The following is a 20,205-nucleotide window of genomic DNA, read 5'->3' as shown; positions in this document are numbered from 1 at the left end:
CTGAGGGGCCTTGGCTGGCTAGCAGGGGCAGTGACAGAGGAGGAGCAGACAGGGAGGTGGCAGTGGGCAGAGGGGTAGAGCAGCGTTGGACCCCAGTGCCTGTGGGGACATGGCACCGCATGGCCCTGCCCACATTTGGTGCCTTTTGTATCATAAGGGATTTTGTTTGCAGCTTTGCCTGCAGCGTTGCTGGGGCTGCGCTCCCCAGGACGGAGTTTTTGAGCCTTTTCCACAGCTGGAGCTCAGGCAGAGCCCAGCCACGGAGCGAATACAGACTTTTCTCCCATGTGCGTCCAACTCCTTTTGCTAACACAGGTCTGTGTGGAACATGGGGGCAGAGGAGCAGCTCAGCCCTGAGCCTGCACAGCAGGAACAACACCCTGCCAGAGGTGTTCTGGCAGCCGAGATGCCTGGCACAGCAAAGTACAGCTGGTGCAGAGCCCCGGGGCTGCGGCTGCCCGTGTGCCCCAGAGCCTCCTCCAGCAGGGAGGTCCTGGCTCCATGGAGTCTTTATCGCAGCACCTGCACCAGGATCAAGGCACAGGGAGCCCCAGGCATGCGCAGGGAGGTGGCTGGAGGGGCCTTGAGATAAGGCAGCAGACACAACACGGTGGCGCGGGGCGGGGGGACCCACTTCCCAGCCCTTTTAAATGGTGTGGCCCCGTTGCAGTGCCAGCCATGGAGAGAACCACGGTGCTGATCACAGGCTGCTCCTCGGGCATCGGCCTGGGGCTGGCTGCACGCCTGGCAGCCGACGCCGCTCGCCGGTTCAAAGGTAACGGGGTCGGCGCTGCCCCGGGGATCCAGCAGCCGCAGGGGGTCTCTGGGCTGGACCAGGCAGCCTCACCAAGGAGACACAGAGCCTGGGGTGGGCTGGGGTTGGTGCTGGCTCTGCAGCTCTGTGGTGCTGCCGCCCACAGCCACACTCTCTCTCCAGTTTATGCTACCATGCGTGACCTGGCCAAGGTTGAGCGGCTGCTGGAGCGCTTGGGGGGCTGCTGCCCCGACACGCTGGAGGTCCTGCAGCTTGATGTCACTGACCCACGCTCGCTGGCAGCTGCTGCACAGCGGGTGCAGGGACAGCGGCTGGACGTGCTGGGTATGGCTCTTCCTGGTGCCCCCGGTGTCCCTCTGGGGTCACAACCCATGTCAGGGCACCGGGAGTGCAGGCAGGATGTGTTTAGCAGGGCAGAGGTGCAGTAGATGGATTTGGGGGTGCCAAGGGCCCATCAATAGGGAAGGGTCCCCCCATTTCTGCCTTCTGGCGCTCGGTGGTGTGTGGGGCTACAGTCACTGGCTGACTGCCCTGTGCTCAGCTGACTGCATCATGCCTGGCAGTCTGCAATGCAGGAGTGGGACTGATGGGACCGCTGGAGACCTGCTCGGACCAGGCCATGAAAACTCTCTTCGATGTGAACCTCTTTGGGGCTGTCCGCACCATCCAGGCCTTCCTGCCTGCCATGAAGAGCCGCAGGGCCGGGCGGATCATCGTCTCCAGCAGCATCGGGGGGCTGCAAGGTGGGACCCCCCGGCATGCTGTAGCACAGGGAGCCGTGGGGAAGAGCTCTGGTGCTCAGGGTGCGGCTCTGCCCCAGGGCTGCCCTTCAATGCTGTGTACTGTGCCAGCAAGTTTGCAGTGGAGGGGCTGTGCGAGAGTCTGGCCATCGTCCTGCGTCCCTTCAACATCCAGTGAGTGCCGGTGACGCCGCGGGGCCTGGATCCTGCCCACCAGGATGGGGGGAAATGCCAGGGCGGGGGTACGGTGGCAGCTCACGCGCTCCCTCCCGCAGCCTGACGCTGGTGGAGTGCGGGCCCGTCCACACCAGCTTCCTGGCCAACCTGCAGCGCCCCGACCCTGAGGGCAGCGAGATGCGGGGCCTGGACGCCGAGACGCAGGAGCTGTACCGCCGCTACCTGTGGCACTGTCAGAGCATCTTCCGCGACACGGCCCAGGAGGTGGAGGAGGTCCTGCCGGTCAGTCACCGCGGGGCGGGGGCGGCCGTGGGGCCGTGCCGGGGAGGGCTCTGACCCCTCTGCGGTGCCAGGTGTTCCTGGAGGCCATCGGCAGCCCCTGCCCGCCGCTCCGCTGCGCCAGCACCCAGCTCCTCGCCCCGCTGTGGCGCCTGCGGCTGAGCAGCCCCGACGGCTCCGCGTACGTCCGCGCCATGCACGACTTCGTGTTCGGCGGCGGCGAGGCCGGCGGGGACCAGCCCTGAGCGGAGCCACCACAACACCGGAACCGCTGCCGCGCGGAGCCGGGCGCGGCCGCGTCCTCGGTGCCGCCGCGTCCCCAATAAAACCCTTCGCAGCCGCACGGCTCCGGTTCCGTTCCCCGTCTCGCCGCGGAAGCCCCGCGCTCGTTCCGCCCCGCTCTCCTCCCCCGGCGGGCGGAGCCGGGCGTGACTCCCGCCCGCGGCGGGGCTGCCCGGGAGGCGGTGCCGTTCCGGTCCCGTCCCCGTCCCCGTTCCGGTCGGCGGCGCTTCCGGCGGGGCGATGCCGCCCTTCGCTTCGGGGCTGCTGGTGCTGACGGCGCCGCTGCCCGCGCTGCCCCGGCGGGCGGCGGGGCTGGTGGCGGCGGCGGCGGGGCTGGTGGCGGGGCCGCTCTACGTGCATCTGCAGCCGGGGCTGCGGCTGGGCGGCCCCTCCGCCGGCCCGGCCGCGCCGCCCGCGGGCCCCGCGCTGCTGCGGGCTCTGGCCGCGCTCTACACGGCGGCGGCGGCGCGGCGGGGGCTGGACCTGCGCGTCCTGCTCGGCCCCGGCCGCCGCCTGGCTCGGCAGCCCGGCGTCCTGCTGGCGGCCGCTGCCGAGGCGCCGGGGCCGCCGGAGCCGGTTGCAACTGGGGCTGCAGCGCCTGGCCGCGGCTGCCTACGGCTGCCCGCCGAGCCTGCCCGCGCTGCTGCTGGGCGAGGACGCCGCGGGCGACGCCGGGGGCGATCCCGTGGGGGACCCCGAGCAGGATCCCGACGCGGCGCTCCCCGAATTCTTGGACGTGGCTGTTGGCGGCACCTTCGACCGGCTGCACGGCGCCCACCGGCTCCTGCTCAGCGCCTGCTGCCTCCTGGCCCGGCGGCGGCTCCTGGCCGGGGTGGCCGACGGAGACCTGCTCCGCCGTGAGTCCGGGGCGGCCGTGGCACTGCGCGGGGACGAGGGGTGAGCGCGGTGCTCCCCGGGGCAGGGCGGTGATCTGGGGGGCCAGTAACAAGTGAAGTGCTGGCAGCCACCCACTCAAGGCTGTGCCAGACAGGCAGAGCGTCACTGGGGATCCGCTGGGGACCGGGTGTCCTGCCCACGACCAGCAAGGTGTACAGGTGCAGCGACGGCAAGGGGAGGGGGAGGCAGCGTTCAAAGTCCCAGCCGGGTGTTTTCTCCCGGCTCTCGGTCTTGCTTTTCCGTCACTCTTGTGCTTCTCCGCCCTCCTGGCTCCCGGCAGACAAGGTCTTGCCGGAGCTGATCGAGCCGTACGAGCTGCGGGTGGCAAAGCTGCGTGAATTCCTGGAGGATGTGAAGCCTTCACTGTGCTACGACATCGTGCCTCTGGCCGACCCCTTCGGCCCCTCAGTCACAGACGCCAACCTGCAGTGCCTGGTGGTCAGCCAGGAGACCCGCCGGGGAGGGGAGGCTGTGAACAAGAAGAGGCTTGAAAATGTAATTCCCATGGTGGAGCCTGGTGGGCTACCCCTGCCCACCCTCCCACCCTCCCTGATGCTGTCTGGGGGGCAAATTTGGTCTCAATTAGCCCCTTCCCTCTGCTGCATTCTCATGGCTAATTGCCCTCAGGGCTCCCTTTTCTCATCAGGGGCTCCCCGAGCTGGCTCTCCATGAAATCCAATTGATGAAGGACCCCGACCACCATCAGAACGAGGAGGAGAAGATCAGCTCCTCCAGCCTCCGGCAGAGGCTGCTGGGCACACTGCTGCAGCCCCCACGGGTGAGGGAGGCCTGCAGAGCCACCGCTGCAATGAGAGTGCTCCGGGAGGAGGGGTGGGAATCTCAGGAGTCGAAGAGTTTGGAAAGGTTACCTGCTGCTCTGCGGGCCAGGGCCTTTCATGGCCGTCTCCAGGCCGGGGTGTCAAGATCCTTCTACAGCTGCTGCCGGTCTGCTGCTACGGCTTTCCTCTTTCCCTTAGCAAGACCCAGCTCTGCCCTTGCGCCCGTACGTCATCGGCCTGACTGGGGGAACTGGGAGCGGGAAAACCTCCATCGCCAAGCTCCTGGGGCACCTGGGCGCGTTCGTCATCGACGCCGACAAGCTGGGCCACGCCGTCTACGTTCCCGGTGGCCCGGCCTACGAGCCGGTGGTGGCGGCCTTTGGGGCAGGTAGAGTCACTGCAGGGAGGAGGAGGGGGAGGGAGTCCTCTGCCCCTCTCCTGCCCTGTACGTTTTGGGCTCCACTAGTGTTGTGTGCCCCATGTCAGAGTTGCTGGTGGGAAACGATGAACCAGACTGCTGTTTGTCTGGAAAAAGCTCTTCCCTTGTCCTTTTCAGGAATCGGGTGAAGAGCTGCCAGGTTAGGTGTTACAGCCCTTTTCTGAGAGCCCTGTGCCAAAAACCTTTCCCCAACCCAGGCTTGCCACAGGGATGGGAGTTGTCCCTCCCAAACCTGTTGTGCTTCTGCCTTGCAGAGATCCTGAACGAAGATGGAACGATTAACAGGAAAGTCCTTGGGGCCAAAGTGTTTGGAAACCAGGTAAAAGCAGGTTTGTTGTAAATACTTAATGCTGTGAGTGGGGGCTGTTCTCCTCTTGTGCCAGGGGTTTTAGTCTTCGGCCCTTTGAGATGATGACACCTACCTGGCTGCATTTCCTGACACTGGCATGGGGACAGGGTGGGACAGATCACATCTCTGCAGCTGAATCGGCAGCTGTGCTGGATACATTGCTCTTGCCCTGCAGCTGCTGCTGCCTCCCTGCTCCCATCCCTGCCCCTGTTGCCATCCCCATCTCCTCTATACCGTGCTTTTCCTTCACCCAGCTCAGAGCAACAGACCTGGCATACACAGCCAGTGGTCTCTGCCCCTTGTACCCAGGGGGGCTCAGCAGCACCTGGCCTTTACAGGTGCTCAGCCTGTTGCTCTGCTGCTGCCCCAGACCAAGGTGGAGGCAGCTCAAGGGGTTCCCAGGATGGACATGTCTTCTGTGGGACCTGCTGTGCTGTGGAGCAAAGCACCTCTCACAACAGACACTCAGATCTCTGCTAGTAGCAGGGCCCTAATGGCAGGACAAGGAAATTAACAGGAAAGAGCACCCTGACCCTGGCAGCAGGAACGGGAGCCTCTGGCCAGTGTGAAAGCTTTCCTTCCTGGTGCTTGGCCACCTCCCCAGCCTCAGTGGGTCCTTCCTGGGTGTCCCCTGACTGCTTACACCCCCACTCTCCTGGCTGGCTACACAGGACTTCTGAGGGCAAGGGACTGAATCTCAAATCCCGCTGTGGTCCTTTCTAGGAGCGGCTGAAGAGCCTGACTGACATTGTGTGGCCCAAAATAGCCCAGCTGGCAAAGGAGAGAATCAGGGAGGCTGAAGCTCAAGGTAACGGGGGCGGCTCGGTGACAGCCTCAGCTCAGCAGTGAGTGTCTGCACTGCAGGAAGGCAGGACTGAGCCCAGGCTGCTGCCATCCACGGCCGGGCACTGAGGACGGCCCTTGTTCTGTAGGGAAGGCCGTGTGTGTGCTGGACGCTGCCGTGCTGCTGGAGGCCGGCTGGCAGGACATGGTCCACGAGGTGTGGACGGCCATCATCCCGGAGGAGGAGGTGAGCCGTGCCCTGCACCCCTCACTAGCTCCTCAGCCTCCCCCCAGGCACCTGAGCGTCCCCCGTGTCCCTGCCAGGCCGTGAGGCGCATCGTGGCCAGGGATGGGCTGACCGAGGAGGCTGCTCGCCGCCGGCTGCAGAGCCAGATGACCAACAGGCAACGGGTGGAGCAGTCACAGGTGGTGCTTTGCACCCTCTGGGAGCCAGACATCACCCGCCAGCAGGTGAGCCTGGGGCTGCTGCAGCACCGGGGCTGTTCTGGACCGTTGTGACAGGCACTGAAGGGCTCAGTGCTGTGCTCAGGCTGTGCCTGCGTGCGCCGTTCTGCGTCGAGGCTGCAACAAGGGGCGGATTTGGGGATGTAAATTCTGCCGGGAAGGAAGAGCTGTGGGACTGTGGTGTGACGCTCATGCCTCGTCGCTCACCTTACCGGTGGGCTCTGAGGCGTGGCCCCCACGGTTCTCTGGCAGGTGCAGAAGGCCTGGGACCTGCTGCAGCAGCGCCTGAGCCCAGAGCCCGGCCCCTGAGGGACCATTCCCGTGAAGCTCCGTGTCCTGCCACCGCTGCCCACCACGAGCCGGCGGACGGAGCAGCGTGGGACCGGGACCACCGGCTGTGTCCAGCTCCGGCGAGGGTGCGGGTGTCCTGCAGTCCCCCGGTGAGGGGGAGCCCTGCAGGGCCGAGTCCCGCTGGGTGACAGTAAAGAGGCTGCTCCTGCAGTGCGTGTCCGTGCGCCGGTCCCGTCACCTCGCGGCCCCCGCAGAGGCTCCGGTGCCCTCTCCGCTCCCGTGCTGGACCTGTGGGGCACGGTGCGGCCTCCCGGTGCCCCGAGGGATGCCTTGGGCTGGGCCCGGCCCCGCGGTGCTCGGTGCGGCCTCCTGGTGCCCTGAGCGATGCCCCGGCCTGGGCTCGGTACCGGGGGCACGCGGCAGTGACGTAACGCCCATGACGTCACTCAGACGCCAGCGGGTGGAGGGGCGCGCGGGCGCCCCCTGGCGGCGCGGGGCGGCCCCCGTGCCGCGGCGGTCACGTGACCGGGCGGGCGGAAGATGGCGGAGCCGCCGGGCGCCGCGGCCGAGGACTCGTGGGGGAAGGTGGGGCCGGGATCGGGTCGGGCCGGGCCGCCGGGTGCCGCGGGGGCGCAGCGCGGCGCGCCGGGACGGGGCTCATGGCGGCCGGGCAGGGTGAGCGCCGGGCTCGGGGTACGGGGGCGGGGAGCGCACGCGAGTCGGTGCCCGGGCGAGGGGCGGCGGCCAAAGGCCCCAGCGGAGTCGCGGCTCGGGGGTGGCGGGCGCTCCCCGGGATAACCGAAGCTCCTGGGGGCTCCGGGGCGCGGGCCGCCGTCCTCGCCCCAGCCCCGCTGACGTGTCTCCTCCGCCCGCCGGCCCCGCGCAGGTGGACGCGGCCTACGGCGACAATGGCCTGGACTCCGGTAGGTGCCCGGCCCGCGCCACCCCCGTTCGTGGGTGGCAGCGGCTGCCCGGGGACGTCCCTCACGTCCCTGTGCCCGGTCACACCCCGCCGTGGGCACTGACCCCGGGACACTCTTCTTCCAGCACTCTTCATGGAAAATGCCCGGAAAGGCAGCATAGTGTCCCGGGCCAACAGCATCGGCTCCACCAGTGCCTCCTCTGTCCCCAACACAGGTGGGGTTTGTCCTCTGTGACCGCGTGTTTCTGCTCGCTGGGAATCCGGCACGTGCTGGGCTCCGGCTCTGCCCTGCACCGAGGGAGTGAGAGGGGCTGGGTGGGATTCCTGTCCTGAGGAGAAAGAGGAGGAGGAAGGTGGTGGGACCAGCATCGGGGTTCTGTGGTTTCCAGCAGGGTTTGGAGTTGAGAGTCACTCTGGGTTTGACACCTTTCCAAGGGAGCTGCCAGCATCTGCCTCTTGCCCAGCTCCCCGAAAGGGTTGCCAGGGCTCCTTGGAAGGCTTTTCTTCAGCTCAGCCTGATGTGGCTGAATGGGGCAAGGGCTGTGCTGGGCCTGGCTGCAGCTGTAGTGGTCCCTTGAGCTGTCTCAGGCCCCTCCTTGTGGCTCTGTCTCCCCACCCCCAGCCATACTCTGTCTCCACAGATGATGAGGACAGTGACTATCATCAGGAGTCGTTCAAGGAGTCCTACAAGGACCAGCGCCGCCGGGCGCACACCCAGGCCGAGCAGAAGCGCCGAGACGCCATCAAGGTGAGGTGAGAGGCAGCAGGCAGTGCTGGAGTGTTGCTGCCAGCCTGCTCCAGCACCCCATTCTTCCAGCACTTCTCTGTTCTGCTGCTGGATCTGCCCTCCCTGCAAATTTATGTTCTGGGAGCTGCCCTGGCTCTGACGAGCTGTGCTGTGGGAGCTGGGTGTGGACCTGGCCCCACAGCATGAGCCCACATGTGTCTCTGCTTCCCTGCAGAAAGGCTACAATGACTTGCAGGCCATCGTCCCCACGTGTGAGCAGCAGGATTTCTCCATCAGCTCACAGAAGCTGAGCAAGGCCATCGTGCTTCAGAAAAGTGAGTCCCGAGGGCGGGAGGGAAGAAGGTGCTATCAACCCCCAAAGCTCCGCCCTAGAGGTGTGCGGGGCAAAGTTCAGCACCTTAGAACCTTCTGGTGTGATGAGGCTCTGGGGAGCTTGGGTGCTGCTCACCTGCAGTCACCTTCCCCAGGGGAACTGGGTCAGTGGGAGCTGGTGGTGCCCTCAGTCACCTCCTGTGGGGATCTTGGGGGCCCATGTGTGCTCCCAAATCCTCACTCTGTGTTTTCATGCTCAGCTATTGACTACATCCAGTTCCTGCACAAGGAAAAGAAAAAGCAGGAGGAGGAAGTTTCTACCCTCAGGAAAGATGTGATGGCCTTGAAGATCATGAAAGTGTAAGGGAAGAGCTGTCAGGCTCATGCTCTCTACTTCCTGTTCCCTCACATTCTTGCAGGGTTCTGCAGTGTTTCTCCATCTGGGGACAGGCCTGGAGCTCAGGAGCAGGAGCTGGGTGTGGGAATTCAGAGCTGGAAGCAGGAGATGGATGTGGGAGCTGGGAGTCACGTGTGGAGGCCTCGCTGCTGACCTTGGTGTGCCGTGCTTGTTTCAGGAACTATGAGCAGATTGTGAAAGCTCATCAGGACAACCCAAACGAGGGGAAGAACCAGATCTCTGATGAGGTGAAGTTCAATGTTTTCCAAGGCATCATGGACTCCCTGTTCCAGTCCTTCAATGCCTCAGTCTCGGTAACGAGTTTTCAGGAACTGTCAGCGTGTGTCTTCAGCTGGATTGAAGAGCACTGCAAGCCCCAGGTGAATGCAGGGCAGCAGAGGGGCTGGTGCCAAGGCCGAGGGGGCAGAGACAGTGCCATGGGGGTGGCTGTCCCTCCTCAGACCAACTGACCGTGTCCTCTTTCTGCCACAGACGCTACAGGACATTGTCATCGGGGTCCTGCACAAGGTGAAGAGCCAGCTCTTCTGAGCCTCCCGTGCCACTTCTGTGCCCGTGGGGACAGGGCACTTCTGCCCAGACGCCTGGGTGCCAGGCACACCCTGGGTCCTTTCCCTTGTGGCAGTTTCTAAGGCTCTCTGAATTATTTATTGTATTCCTTCTGAAGCCCAACGGTGGCCTTGCAAACACTGCTGCTCCACTCAGTGCCACCGAATCTTTACAGGGACTGGGCAGGAGGGGAGGGGAAGGTGGTGAGGAGCAGAGTCTCTGGCTCAGGCACTGCCATGGGCTTGCCTGTGCCACTGACTCTCCTTGCAGAGCTGATCCCAGAGCAACTCCATTCTGTGCCCTCAGGCCTGTGACAGCCCTGCTATCCCCACAGTGGGGAAATGTGACAAATGCCTACTAAAATGATGGGGTTTTGGTACAGCAGTAGGAATTGCTTTTCCCTGACGTACTGGGCTGTCCCCTGCTCCTCTGAAGCAGCTGTTTTGAGTCAGCTGTTGCCTTTTGGAGGAGCCTGGCAGTGCTGGCAGCAGGATGAGCCCATCAAGAGCTGGGAGCTGTGGCCCTGGCAGCACATGCTGGGGCCTTGATGAACCCCAGGCACCGCTGCAGCCATGAGTCCCTGGGAAGGAACACAGGAAGTTCTGCAAGTGCTGGAACACCTCTCCTTTTCAGAAACTGTGGCTGTACTACACTGGAAAGTTCTGCAGCTGTAGCATAGTGTGGCCACTTGCACTTGCTGCTCCTCCTTAGAACTTCCATACACACACATACAGGACCAGCCTTGATTTGATTTTTATTATTGTAAATTTTGAAATGGTCCCAAAGCGCTGCCTGTGCTAGCTGTAGAAGCAGCTGTTACCAGGGACGTGTTTGACCCTGTCCCATGCCCACTCTGGGTCACAGCTCTGCCCAGGTGAGGGCTGGTCACTGTCCAGAGTGATGGGACCAGGGTGCTGCCAGCAGCAGGGCTTGTTCTCCATAACCATGTTCGTGCTCCTGCTCCAGGGGCACATCCAGAGAATGTTTATTTCAGTTTTTCCAGCACCGAGGAAGGAGTGCTGCCTCCTGCCTTGGGAAGAGGGTGTGGAATTTTACAGACCTCACACATGAAAGTGATGTATTTTTCTATTGTGAAAAGTAATTAAATAAATTTCACTGAATGTTATAATGACGTTTCTGATGCTGAGTTTCTGGAGCTGTGCCCTAGAGCTGGTAGTTTACAGAAGCCCATTCCAGCCGCTGTGGCTCAGGTTATCCTCTGCTGGCTCCTGCCCTCCCCACTCCTCAGGGCCTAAACCCTGCCCTGGCACCCTCTGAAGAGACAAACACCACAGAGATGTGCAGCTGAACCAAAATCCTTGTGTTTAATGGATCGTATTCTCATGTGACCACTCGGGCACACCACAAGAAGCAGCTAGAACACAGAGCTCTGCAGCCCACACGGTCCCTCGCTCCCTTTCCTTACCAGAACACCAGGGACACAGCACCAGTGCCCCTACATGTCCCCTCAGCCATATATCAGACCCCAGCCAGGCAGCTCTGTGCACTGGGGGCAGGAAAATCCACATTCCACTGCAAGGAGAGGGCCAGTGCCAAGTTACTCCCACCCACCACCCTTCCAACTGCAAAACATTTTAAAACAAAAACAAATAAATACACAGGACAAGACCCAGTCCTGCAAAAAGAGAAAAAGAACAACCCAACAGCCGAGTTTCAGAGGCAGCTCCACAGCAGCTTCTCCCCAGAACAAAGGCTCCCCCAGCACCTCACACGGTCGCCGGCATCACGACACCGTGGTCCTCATCCGTCTCTATCCCAACCTCCTCCTGCATGGCACGGAGCAGACAGAACAGGCTCAGGGTCTGGCTCAGCAGCCGTGGGCACGGCCCAGCCCAGCCTCGGTACTTACAAAGAATTGCTTCTTGCTCTTGGGATAGCCCTCCAGGATGGCATCCAGCAGCTCGGTGGCCTGGCGAGACAGGGCACGTGAGGGCTGCGGGCAGCAGTGCCAGCGGGGCCGTCACTGCCCACCCACACCAGAGCCGGTACCATCCGCTTCCTCCGGCGCCACTCCCGGCGGTACAGCTGCTGCTCCCGGCACACCTGCCAACAGCACCGGGGTCAGAGCCGCCCCGCGGGGCTGTCAGGAGCCTCGGCAAGCCATGCCTGTAAGGAAAGTGCTGGATCCTGGATCCTGGATCCAGACCGGCCCCGGCTTCAGACACAGCAGCTGTTCACCTTCTCTTTTTCCTCTGGAGTCACGTGGTTGGTAGCAGACTTAATCCTCTCCAGTTTCTCTGTGTAACTGGCACAGTCCTTCTTCAGCGCCTCGATCTCCCTGGCAATCTCAGGGGTCGTCATGGAGCTGTTCAAGTCCTTCAGCTCTGGGAAGGCGGCACCGATCACCGGCCGGGCTGCCACCCGGCACCAGGGCACGGCCGCCCGTGCCCTCGGGGATCCCGCGGTGGCTCGGGGCCGCCCGGCCAGGCACACTCACCCGCCTCCATGTGCCGGCAGCTCTGCTGCAGCGCTTGCAGCTGGCCGGAGCGTGTGGCGATTTCCCCGTCCAGCCCGCGGAGCTCCGCATCGCTGGCAGCCGGGAGCTGCTCCTGCGGGGAGCGGCGGGTCAGGGCTGCGGGGCAAGCGGGGCCGGCGGGCGGCGGCCGGGGCTCACCTGGTCAGCGAAGTAGATCTTCTGCTTCCCGTAGGCCTTCTCGCGCACCCGGCCCTGCTGCGCCAGCTGCTCCAGCGCCTTCACCACGGCCTGCGGGACGCGGGGTCAGCCGGGCCCGGGCCCGCCCCGCCCCAGCCCGGCCCGGCCCTGCTCACCGCCTTGCCCAGCCCGTGCTCCCGCTGCAGGTTCCCGAAGGCATCCTGGGCGCTGTAGGGGCGGTTCTGCTCCCGCAGGTACCGCAGCAGGACAGCGGTGGCGCCTCCTGCGGGGCCAGCCCCGGTCACCGCGGCCTCCCGGCACGGCAGGGACCGCCCGGTGCTCCCCCGCCACCCCCGCACTCACCGCCCGCCGCGGCCTCGCGCCCTTTGCTCATCCCGCGGCCCCGCTCCTCCGAGCCCGCTCCGTTCCCGCTTGGCGCCGTTCACGCACTTCCGGCGCGCCAATGGCGGCGGCACTCCGGGATTGGCGGGGGGAACGCGCACCGCCCGGTACCAGCCCGGCCCCCGGGCGGGCACTCACCGACCGGAACCGGCGCTCCCGCCGCCTCCTCGCCCCCTCAGCAACTCGGCCACCGAAGGGGCTCCAGCCCGTATGGAATAACCCGTTACCGACCTCCCCTTCCCCGCTCAGGACGGGCCCCCGCCCCCGACCCCAGCCCCGGCACGGCCGACGCAGTCGGATAGGCAGAGTCAGACAAAGAGCAGCCGGTAACAGGGTCCCTGACGAGGTACGTTCTTGGCCGCACAAACGTGATCAGAACCGGGTCTACGGCTTAGGAAAAGTAATGGGGGCGCTCGGTGGGCAGAGGGGGGTGGCTCTCCCTGGGCTCTGCTGGTTTGTTACAGGACCGCGGCAGGTGCCACGTCCCCAGTCACTGCTGTCCCTGTCCGGTTCCCACTGCTGGGCTCTGCCTGCAGAAGGCTGGAGACAGCAAGGGCCCAGGGGACACAGCACCTCCCTGTCAGCCCTGCTCCACCTCCTTCTTCCTCCAGGAAGACTGCCGGGGGATGCGCAGCCCCGGCTCTGCCCACGGGAGCGCACTGGAGCAGCACAGGGGTTCCTAGCAAAGTGTTAGTTGTCTGTTAACAAAGGCTGTTAGTTCAGAAAAGCAACACAAGAGCAGGGGCTACACGTGGATGTTGTTCTTGCAGGTGGTTTGGTGGTCACAGCAGGTGTCTTATTGCCATTGAGCTCTTACAAAACAGCATAATGAGGAGCTGGAGCCGAGGGAGCAGCCAGTGCAAGGAAAACATTGTGGCTGCACAACATCCACAATGGAGCAAGGGGCTCAGTTCCAGCTGGAGTTGGATATTGCTGAGAGAGGACTTGGATTTGTGCACGTATTAGGAGCAGGGAAAAGCTGTCTGAGAGAGAACAGCATTAAGCCCCATGCACCACGTCTGAGGGGCTTCGTCCTGTTCCCCTGGTTACATATCAGTGCCTGAACTTAGTGCACAATTGTTCCTGGCGATGCTGTCAGTCCCACTGGACTTGAGAGCTGCAGACATCAGATTTATTGTCTTAGAGAAAGTTTGGAGCAGGCAGCATCCTGTCAGACAGTGCAGGGTGATTGTGGAGCTATTCCATCAACACCTCTTCCCTACAGATTGCCGGTGTCCTTGATTTTAAAATCCAAGCAAGGCTACAGAGTCACAAGTCACAGTGGTGTACCCAGCCAGGACTGGCTGTCACATCACTCAGACTCACAGGAGACGATTGAGAGAACTGTGCAAGGCTTTTCCTTCTAGGATTCCCTCCACGATGCGCAGTAGAAAACCAGAGGGAAGTGCCAGGGCGGTTTACTGGCCCCGGGAGCCAGTGGGATCCAGCTGGTTCAGCTCAGACTGATCCAGCAGTTCAAAGTCATCCCCTTCGGCGTCAGTGTCCAAGTCCAAACTGGCTGCTCTGAGGTGAGTCTTTGCCCCTCTCTGGGGATTGGTGCTGCATGAGGAGCCTGGCTGAGGGGCTCCTGACAGTGCCAGCTGGATCATGCCCCTGGTGACAAAGCCAGCGATGTTGTTGGTGAGATTCTGCACCGCTGGCAGTGTGCCAAATTCCTCCTGCTCATACGGGAGCTGCAGATCCTCTGTCCCTTGTGGGCGGTATGCCAGGCTCGGGATCCCAATGCTGGTGTCATCTTCATCATCTATGCCAGTTACTTCTGGGTTTATGGAAGGGAAGTCAGGGAGATCCCTGGCAAAGGATTCTTCTGGATCACTGTGACCATCCAGGTCTGGAAGAGGAGAAAGTGCTTTAATCACCAGCACCCACAGGCCCAGGCAGGAGCTGGGCCAGCACATTCCCTGGACAGACTGTTGGGAGCTCACAGACCACGCTCTCTTTGTCTCCCACCTCCATCCCAACTGTTCAGATCCCACTGACCTCCCAGCTCACTCGCCAGTGCCGAAGCAGCCACCTGCTAGAGGGGAGCACCAGCACCCCCAGCCAGACTGGCAGAGCCAAATCTGCCTCTGCAGAGCTGCTGCCCTTGCTCCTCTCAAGCACCACAGCAATGAAGGAGGAAGCTTCAGTTCAGTTCAGAACAAAACTCATTTCCAGCAGCAAGGCTGACATCAAACAGCCAGACTCCAATGATGGGAGGTAACACATCCTCCCTCTGACCCATCACACTGGTGCCTGCTTAGCATTCCACACCTTCCAGAAGCTGTTTCCTCTCACCTTCTGATCCCTCTGTCAGGGGCGTCTGGCCCCTTGAAAGGTTAAACATCCCACTTTCAGTATAGGAAACCTCAGCATCTGAATGCTCTGAGTCAGAGATGGTCAGTTCCTTGGCTACCACGGAGTCATCCAGCTTTGAAATACAAAATAAAATTGAAAACATCAGCACTAGAAAGGTTATCCCCATACCTCAAGACAAAACAGATGATGAAAGTGGCCTCCAGATAAACCTGGCCCTCATGGGAGACTGGCACCTGAGGCTCACTGACATTTACTGCACAGTCTAGGAGACTGCAGCTGGCACAAACAGCTCTGGACATTCTTTAGTGGAACAGAATGGGAAAGACCATCTGAAAGGACATTGTTCTCATCTACTCTCCCATCCCTCTCAGCTACACTGTGCTGACACCCAGCCAGATACTGCATGCCCCCACAGTGCAGTTTGTTCTTTCCAGCTGAGCTCTTCCCTCTCCCAGAGGCTCTGTTACCTTGGGGCAGAATGCAGCCAGCTCCTCTTCGCTGTCACTCCCATCGTCCGTGGCTTCCTGACCAAGGGCCCGGCCACGCACTGTTAGAAACCAGACACGGAGCTGTTACTGCTGCTGGGGAAGGGCTCTGTGCAGGACCAGAAAACCACAAACTGCACATAACAGAGCAGAGCCAGCTCTGTTCCACAGCAGAGCTATGATCATTTCTAACTGCTGCTGTAGCAGGTTTTTTGCTGAGATGAACATGTTTAGAACTCCCTCGCACAGAGCCTTTCCTCCTTTTTCCAGGATAGAGAACACACAGTTCTGGCAGCCAAGAACTGGAGCAGCTCAGTGCTGTGAAAAGCCCACAGCAGCAGCTTCCTAGGAGATGGCTGCAGAGGCGGAACTGCCTCTCTCTCCTCCCAAGGCAGTTCCAAGAATTTGCCATGCCAGACATGCAGCCCCTAGTGCCCACCAAGGCTGGAGCCTATGTTCACAGCCCATTTCAGGTATCAAAGATCAAGGTGTAAGACCTTGGGGCCAGAAGGGGCACAGAACTCACGCTGCCTCTGGCGCTGCCTCGCTACCATGTATCCCCGGACGCTGAAGTCCAGCCGCTGCAGCACGGGCTCCAGGCGCAGGTACATGCGCTGCCCCAGCCTGTGGTACACGGCCAGGGGCCACAGCAGGACGAAGAGCACTGCAGGGAGCAGGAATGCGGGTTAGAAGGTTGTTCAGGATGCTGGTTGGCAAACATCCTGCCCGTTTCGTGATGCAGCGCAACACACAGAGCACGGCAGATCTGAGCACTGGGGACAGTGCTGTTAGAACAGGTGTCATCACCTCTGCCAGTTGAACAAAATTGAGAGGCCAACTTGTTAGTGCTCAGATCTGTAGTTACTAAGCACTCAAACGTGTTCTCTCCAGACCAGACTTTGAGTCCTGGTCAAGAACCACCACATTCCTGGCAGAATGTGTTGTTTTACATTTTCAAGCCGTTCACACAACCTTTCCTTCCGAGCCCCATTCCTCGGACATTCGGCACCCACTCATCTCTTTTCATGTGTAAGTTGGCATTGGCACAGAGATTTACTTACACAGCAAGTACGAGAGCAAGAGCCCAGGGATATACCGGCCCAGGACAGCCAGGAAAGTGAACACTCCACACACTAGAAGGCAAAACTGAAGACATGAGAAACAGTGAGTTTCCAGGGTTAAAGCAGTAGGTTCACTCACTTCTTGACAGTCTCAGCCTCTGCAAATTCTGGGTTAAGTCATGGTTCCAAAGAGGGTGAAGCAGTGTCCAACCACCTGCTCCAGCATGGGCACAGACACGGGCGTATCTGAGAGCCACGGGCAGCTGAGGCTTCCGGCCTCAGGGCAAAAGGAGCTTCCCAAAGCAGGGACACCAACAGCAAGGGAGAGGCTAAACTAGAGAGCTTTTCAAGGTGAAGAGGACAAGGACAGTATTACTGTGCTACAGGTTTCTCTTTCCATAAACTCAAAAAAAGAAGGAAAAAGCTTGACACGCTTTCTCAAACTGTTAAAACCCAGCGAGGAGACAAGTTTGACAGACACTTGAAAAGCCAGAAACCTACAGAAGGAGCAGCCACGCTCTCACTTCAGTGGTGCAATCCACACACTGACATTCACTTTCTCTTCCCTCCTCCACAACCTGATTATTCTGCCTGTGCTTTTCATTCTTCCCCACCACCTAAAAGGCACAGTGTTGTGGGAGACCTCCCGTGGCAGCCTCCCATCCAGGAACGTGTTCAGCCAGTGCTGGATGCCAGCACAGGAGGATCCTCGTGGGCAGCAGAGGCTCCAGACCAAACAGGTCATTTCTGAAGACTGTACATTCTTACCTTGCCAGGACTTTGCCTCTTGAAAATGAAGAGATTACTTAAGAAGCTGGTCCCGGTCACCCATCCTTCAGCCAAATGATGACAGAGCTCTGGCACTCCGAGCAGCCGAGGGTGGACATATCCCCAGCTGCAGTGAAGGCAGAATTTGGGAACAGATATTGCTGCATCAGTGTCAGAGTTGAAGATCCTTGTTACAAATACTTGCCTTGATGCTTCCTTCTGTTCCCGCCCAGCACAGAGCTCTAGAGATGAGGGTCACTTGCCCTCCAAGCAGTGCCCTGCCCAAAGCAGTTCATCTGCAGCCCCTCTATCAGCATCCCAGTGCTCCCACAGCAGCTGAGGAGCAGGAATTTCAGTCAATGGCCTGGACCAGTTTCCATGCTGGGAGGGAGCGCACAGTGTAGATGCAAATCAAGTGAATCCATTTACTTTTTCTATGTTTATCTGGTCAACTGCAGCCTCCAAGTGTTCAGCATGAGGTCTAGAAGCAGCCTTGCACCTCACTTCATGTGCTCAGTTACTCTGGAGGCCTTGAATTGGTCAGTTTTGTTAGTGCTGCCTAACTGCTAGTCACGAGTACCTGAAGGTTAGAAAGAGCAATTCCTTTTGTGCCTGGGCCTCTTAAAAAAAAAAAAGATAATAAAGACAATTGTCCTTTGGCACCAGCTGAGGTGATTTAATCAGGAACTGACATCCAGCACAGCCTGGCAGTGGCGGCAGAGGAAGGTGTGCCCAGAGAGGCAGGTGTGAGCAGTGAGGCAACACCTCAGCATTTCTCAACCCATTATTAATACTGCAGTCAGATCATAACTATGCAGAAACAACTGCTGGAACAAGCCTGTTAAATATTCCCTATCAAGTCTCAGAAGACTTCATTAATTCCCACAGAAATGCTGTTTTCCTGCTACTGGAGGCCATTACAAGAGGAATTGCTCCTAAGGCAGTGCCTCTAACTTCAGGGCGCAGGGAATCAAGCGTATCTGGGTGCTGGTATGAAGGCAAGGTATAATAAAATGGCTTGGGCAAGTCAAAAACTTCTCACGGCCACCTGACTGCATCTGGGTCTCCACCAAGCAGCTCCCTCCTCCCTTCTCCCTCCTCCTTGCCCCAAGGAGCCAACATCCCAAGCATGTGCAGGTAACAACACAGTATCACAGTAAAGTATCACAGCAGAGGAGTCAATTAGTTTCCTACCTCTCATTGTCTAATTCATCAGGTCTTGCCACTAAAATATTAAGAACAGACACTACATTAGTTGAAAGGAATTTGCCATGGGAGTGCTTAGCTTTTGGGATTTAAGTAAAGCTTTAATGAGCTGGGGAACACCTGGAAAAGACATTAACTGTAATTACAGGATAGAGACGCATCACTCCATAACAAATCTCGAGTGTGGACGTGTGACAGTACAGGACTGCAGGAGTCTGTCTCCCTGTTGTTCCTCGGTGTTTGTTGGACACCACTGCCCACCTCCCTCTCCCCCACTCCCTGCACACACCAGCTGGGGAGGAGGAGCAGCCTGCAGACTGGAGGCATCAGGGATTTAAGTCTTTTGATAATTTCCCACCCAGGCTGGGACTTGAAAGGGATGTACCAGCCACCCTGAGAGATCAAATCAGAGAGATGAGGGAGCTGGACAGACACTGTCTCCTAAGAAGGAGCCTGAGCCAAGCTTTGAAACTGAGGAAAGCTTTAATGTCTTCCCAGGAACTAGAGAGAACAAGGACTGGAGCAGAAAGCTAGGAGCTGAATTTGCTGGTTAGTCAGGGAACCAGCCCTGGGAACATGCAGACCCTCACACTCCTCCAAACTAACTTGTCCATGCAAAGCCAAGGGACCCCGAGCTGCTTGGAATGGGGGTGGTCATCAGTGTATTAATGTCACAAAGGAGGGAGACAACTGCTTTGGTTACTGAAAGCTGAAAACTAACTTCATTAGCAGCCGTTCACATGCCTCTTCTCCCAAAGAAATCTCTGATCAACAGCAAGGCTGGGACTTGTCTTCATCCTAAACTGGGTTATTATGGATTCTGAGGAGGAATCCAGATGAGTTCCACATATGCTTCCATTTCTCATTCTGGTACTGAATGCTCAGAAAGTGAATCACTGTCTCAAACCTGCACTAGGTCACGTACACCCTGTGGCTCAGGATTACAAGACAAATACCAGTGTCACAAGCACAAAAAGAACTTGTGTTTACACAGGCTAGAATATTCCAGCTCCAGAAGGAGCATGCCTGCAGTACTCTTACCAGCTTCTAGACCCTTAAAGAAAAAGGCCTAGGTTTTAACAATGTAACTGCAGGCAGTACAGACCCTGTAGTTGTGGGGCTGGAAATGGGGCTTAATTTGCTGCTATGAGCACAAAATGCAACTTACCACCAATTTCTGGCCAGATTTTGTGCTTCCACTGGTCTAGACACACTACTACTATGAGGGTAAGTGCAGTCAGGAACAGCAAACGAAGGGAAGTCAGAGCAAAGAACCTGCAGGGAAGAGACCAATGAGTTGGTACTGGCCGGATCCTTGTGAGACACAAAAGGGTAACACAAACCAACCTAAAACCAGTCACTCAGGAGAAAAACTCAGCACCTGCTACTCATTCGCCATGCAGCCTGCCCCGGGGGCAGCTGCTGGATGGACCCCAGTTTGCTGTGTCAGTTCTCCCCGGACAGCGCTGCTGTACAGCTCCTGTCCGGGCAAGCTCCCCTCCCTCCACTGCCACAGAGCACGCTCAGTTTTCCCAGCGAGTTTGATGCTCTCAGGTACAAGGAGAGCAGGGAACGGGGACGGGGCTGCAGCAGACCCAGTGCTCTGAGGTCCCCCCCTATCCGGCACGGGACACGGACCAAACCTGCCGCTCCTTACGGACCCCCAAACCCCCGACCCCCGCAGCCCCGGCGATGGGGGCTCGGCGGGGAGAGCCTCCCGAGCCGGGCCCGCTGCGCCTCCCGCCCTGCACGGCCCGGTCCCGGTCCCAGCCCCATCGCTCACCAGAACAGGCCGTGCACCGCCGCCCAGCACAGCACGCTGCGGCCCGGCCGCTCCCACACCAGCGCGGCCTGCACGGCGCCCAGCAGTGGCTCGTAGGGCCCGAGGCGGCAGCGCAGCGCCGCGCTCACCGCCTGCACCCGCCGCTGCCGCTCGCCGGGCCCGGGTCCCGCCGCCGCTGCCGCCGCCGCCGCCGCCATCGCTCCCTCACGGCGTCAACATCCGGCCGCCCGCCGCGCGCGCGCGCGCCCGCCGCAGCCATGGCGGCCCCCTGCCGCCGCCTCCATCCCTGTTCTGTGCGCCGCCATCTTGGCGCAGGCGCGCCCTGCACCTCCCGCCGGGACGCACGCGCGTTGCCAGGGCGCCGC

The 20,205-nt window shown here is 60.4% G+C and overlaps 5 protein-coding genes across 10 annotated transcripts; 3 read left to right on the top strand and 2 right to left on the bottom strand.

Moving 5' to 3' along the window:
- The first annotated feature begins 487 nt into the window (after positions 1–487).
- On the top strand, positions 488–2,216 carry HSD17B1 (hydroxysteroid 17-beta dehydrogenase 1). 2 transcript variants are annotated; one of them, XM_040087565.2, is made up of 6 exons: positions 488–775; positions 938–1,099; positions 1,339–1,518; positions 1,596–1,689; positions 1,791–1,974; positions 2,046–2,216. In XM_040087565.2, exons 1-6 carry the CDS (start codon positions 502–504, stop codon positions 2,214–2,216), a joined length of 1,065 nt encoding a protein of 354 aa, XP_039943499.1. In that variant the 5' UTR covers positions 488–501. The 2 variants fall into 2 exon arrangements, with proteins under 2 accessions (XP_039943499.1, XP_039943498.1); XM_040087564.1 differs by having other exon boundaries at positions 488–1,099.
- A 277-nt stretch (positions 2,217–2,493) lies between these two features.
- Positions 2,494–6,466, top strand: COASY (Coenzyme A synthase). The gene is made up of 10 exons (XM_040087071.1): positions 2,494–2,796; positions 2,849–3,110; positions 3,431–3,645; positions 3,797–3,928; positions 4,128–4,317; positions 4,623–4,687; positions 5,441–5,525; positions 5,650–5,747; positions 5,825–5,971; positions 6,218–6,466. Exons 1-10 carry the CDS (start codon positions 2,494–2,496, stop codon positions 6,272–6,274), a joined length of 1,554 nt encoding a protein of 517 aa, XP_039943005.1. The 3' UTR covers positions 6,275–6,466.
- Positions 6,266–10,334, top strand: MLX (MAX dimerization protein MLX). Of its 4 annotated transcripts, none has more exons than XM_058423647.1 (8): positions 6,266–6,381; positions 7,143–7,179; positions 7,304–7,393; positions 7,820–7,926; positions 8,141–8,240; positions 8,499–8,598; positions 8,814–9,015; positions 9,128–10,334. In XM_058423647.1, the coding sequence occupies exons 3-8, from the start codon at positions 7,312–7,314 to the stop codon at positions 9,182–9,184; spliced, it is 648 nt and encodes a 215-aa protein (XP_058279630.1). In that variant the 5' UTR covers positions 6,266–6,381; positions 7,143–7,179; positions 7,304–7,311; the 3' UTR covers positions 9,185–10,334. The 4 variants fall into 4 exon arrangements, with proteins under 4 accessions (XP_058279630.1, XP_039943495.1, XP_039943493.1 ...); XM_040087561.1 differs by having other exon boundaries at positions 6,282–6,405; XM_040087559.1 differs by lacking the exon at positions 6,266–6,381 and adding an exon at positions 6,757–6,841.
- A 168-nt stretch (positions 10,335–10,502) lies between these two features.
- On the bottom strand, positions 10,503–12,290 carry PSMC3IP (PSMC3 interacting protein). Of its 2 annotated transcripts, XM_040087562.2 has the most exons (8): positions 12,180–12,289; positions 11,993–12,099; positions 11,838–11,927; positions 11,661–11,772; positions 11,402–11,547; positions 11,213–11,266; positions 11,073–11,132; positions 10,503–10,989 (listed from the first exon to the last, which is right to left on the bottom strand). In XM_040087562.2, the coding sequence occupies exons 1-8, from the start codon at positions 12,208–12,210 to the stop codon at positions 10,930–10,932; spliced, it is 660 nt and encodes a 219-aa protein (XP_039943496.1). In that variant the 5' UTR covers positions 12,211–12,289; the 3' UTR covers positions 10,503–10,929. The 2 variants fall into 2 exon arrangements, with proteins under 2 accessions (XP_039943496.1, XP_039943497.1); XM_040087563.2 differs by lacking the exon at positions 11,213–11,266 and having other exon boundaries at positions 12,180–12,290.
- Positions 12,291–12,550: 260 nt separating this feature from the next.
- Positions 12,551–20,037, bottom strand: RETREG3 (reticulophagy regulator family member 3). Its single transcript, XM_040087558.1, has 9 exons — positions 19,841–20,037; positions 19,226–19,332; positions 18,046–18,076; positions 16,852–16,978; positions 16,084–16,168; positions 15,549–15,686; positions 15,005–15,084; positions 14,517–14,649; positions 12,551–14,070 (listed from the first exon to the last, which is right to left on the bottom strand). The coding sequence occupies exons 1-9, from the start codon at positions 20,035–20,037 to the stop codon at positions 13,637–13,639; spliced, it is 1,332 nt and encodes a 443-aa protein (XP_039943492.1). The 3' UTR covers positions 12,551–13,636.
- Positions 20,038–20,205: the final 168 nt, after the last annotated feature.

Source organism: Hirundo rustica, chromosome 27 (genome assembly GCF_015227805.2).
Source record: "Hirundo rustica isolate bHirRus1 chromosome 27, bHirRus1.pri.v3, whole genome shotgun sequence".
NCBI lineage: Eukaryota > Metazoa > Chordata > Aves > Passeriformes > Hirundinidae > Hirundo > Hirundo rustica.
Note: the sequence above shows the minus strand (reverse complement) of the source record. Positions and strands in the feature narration are given on the sequence as shown.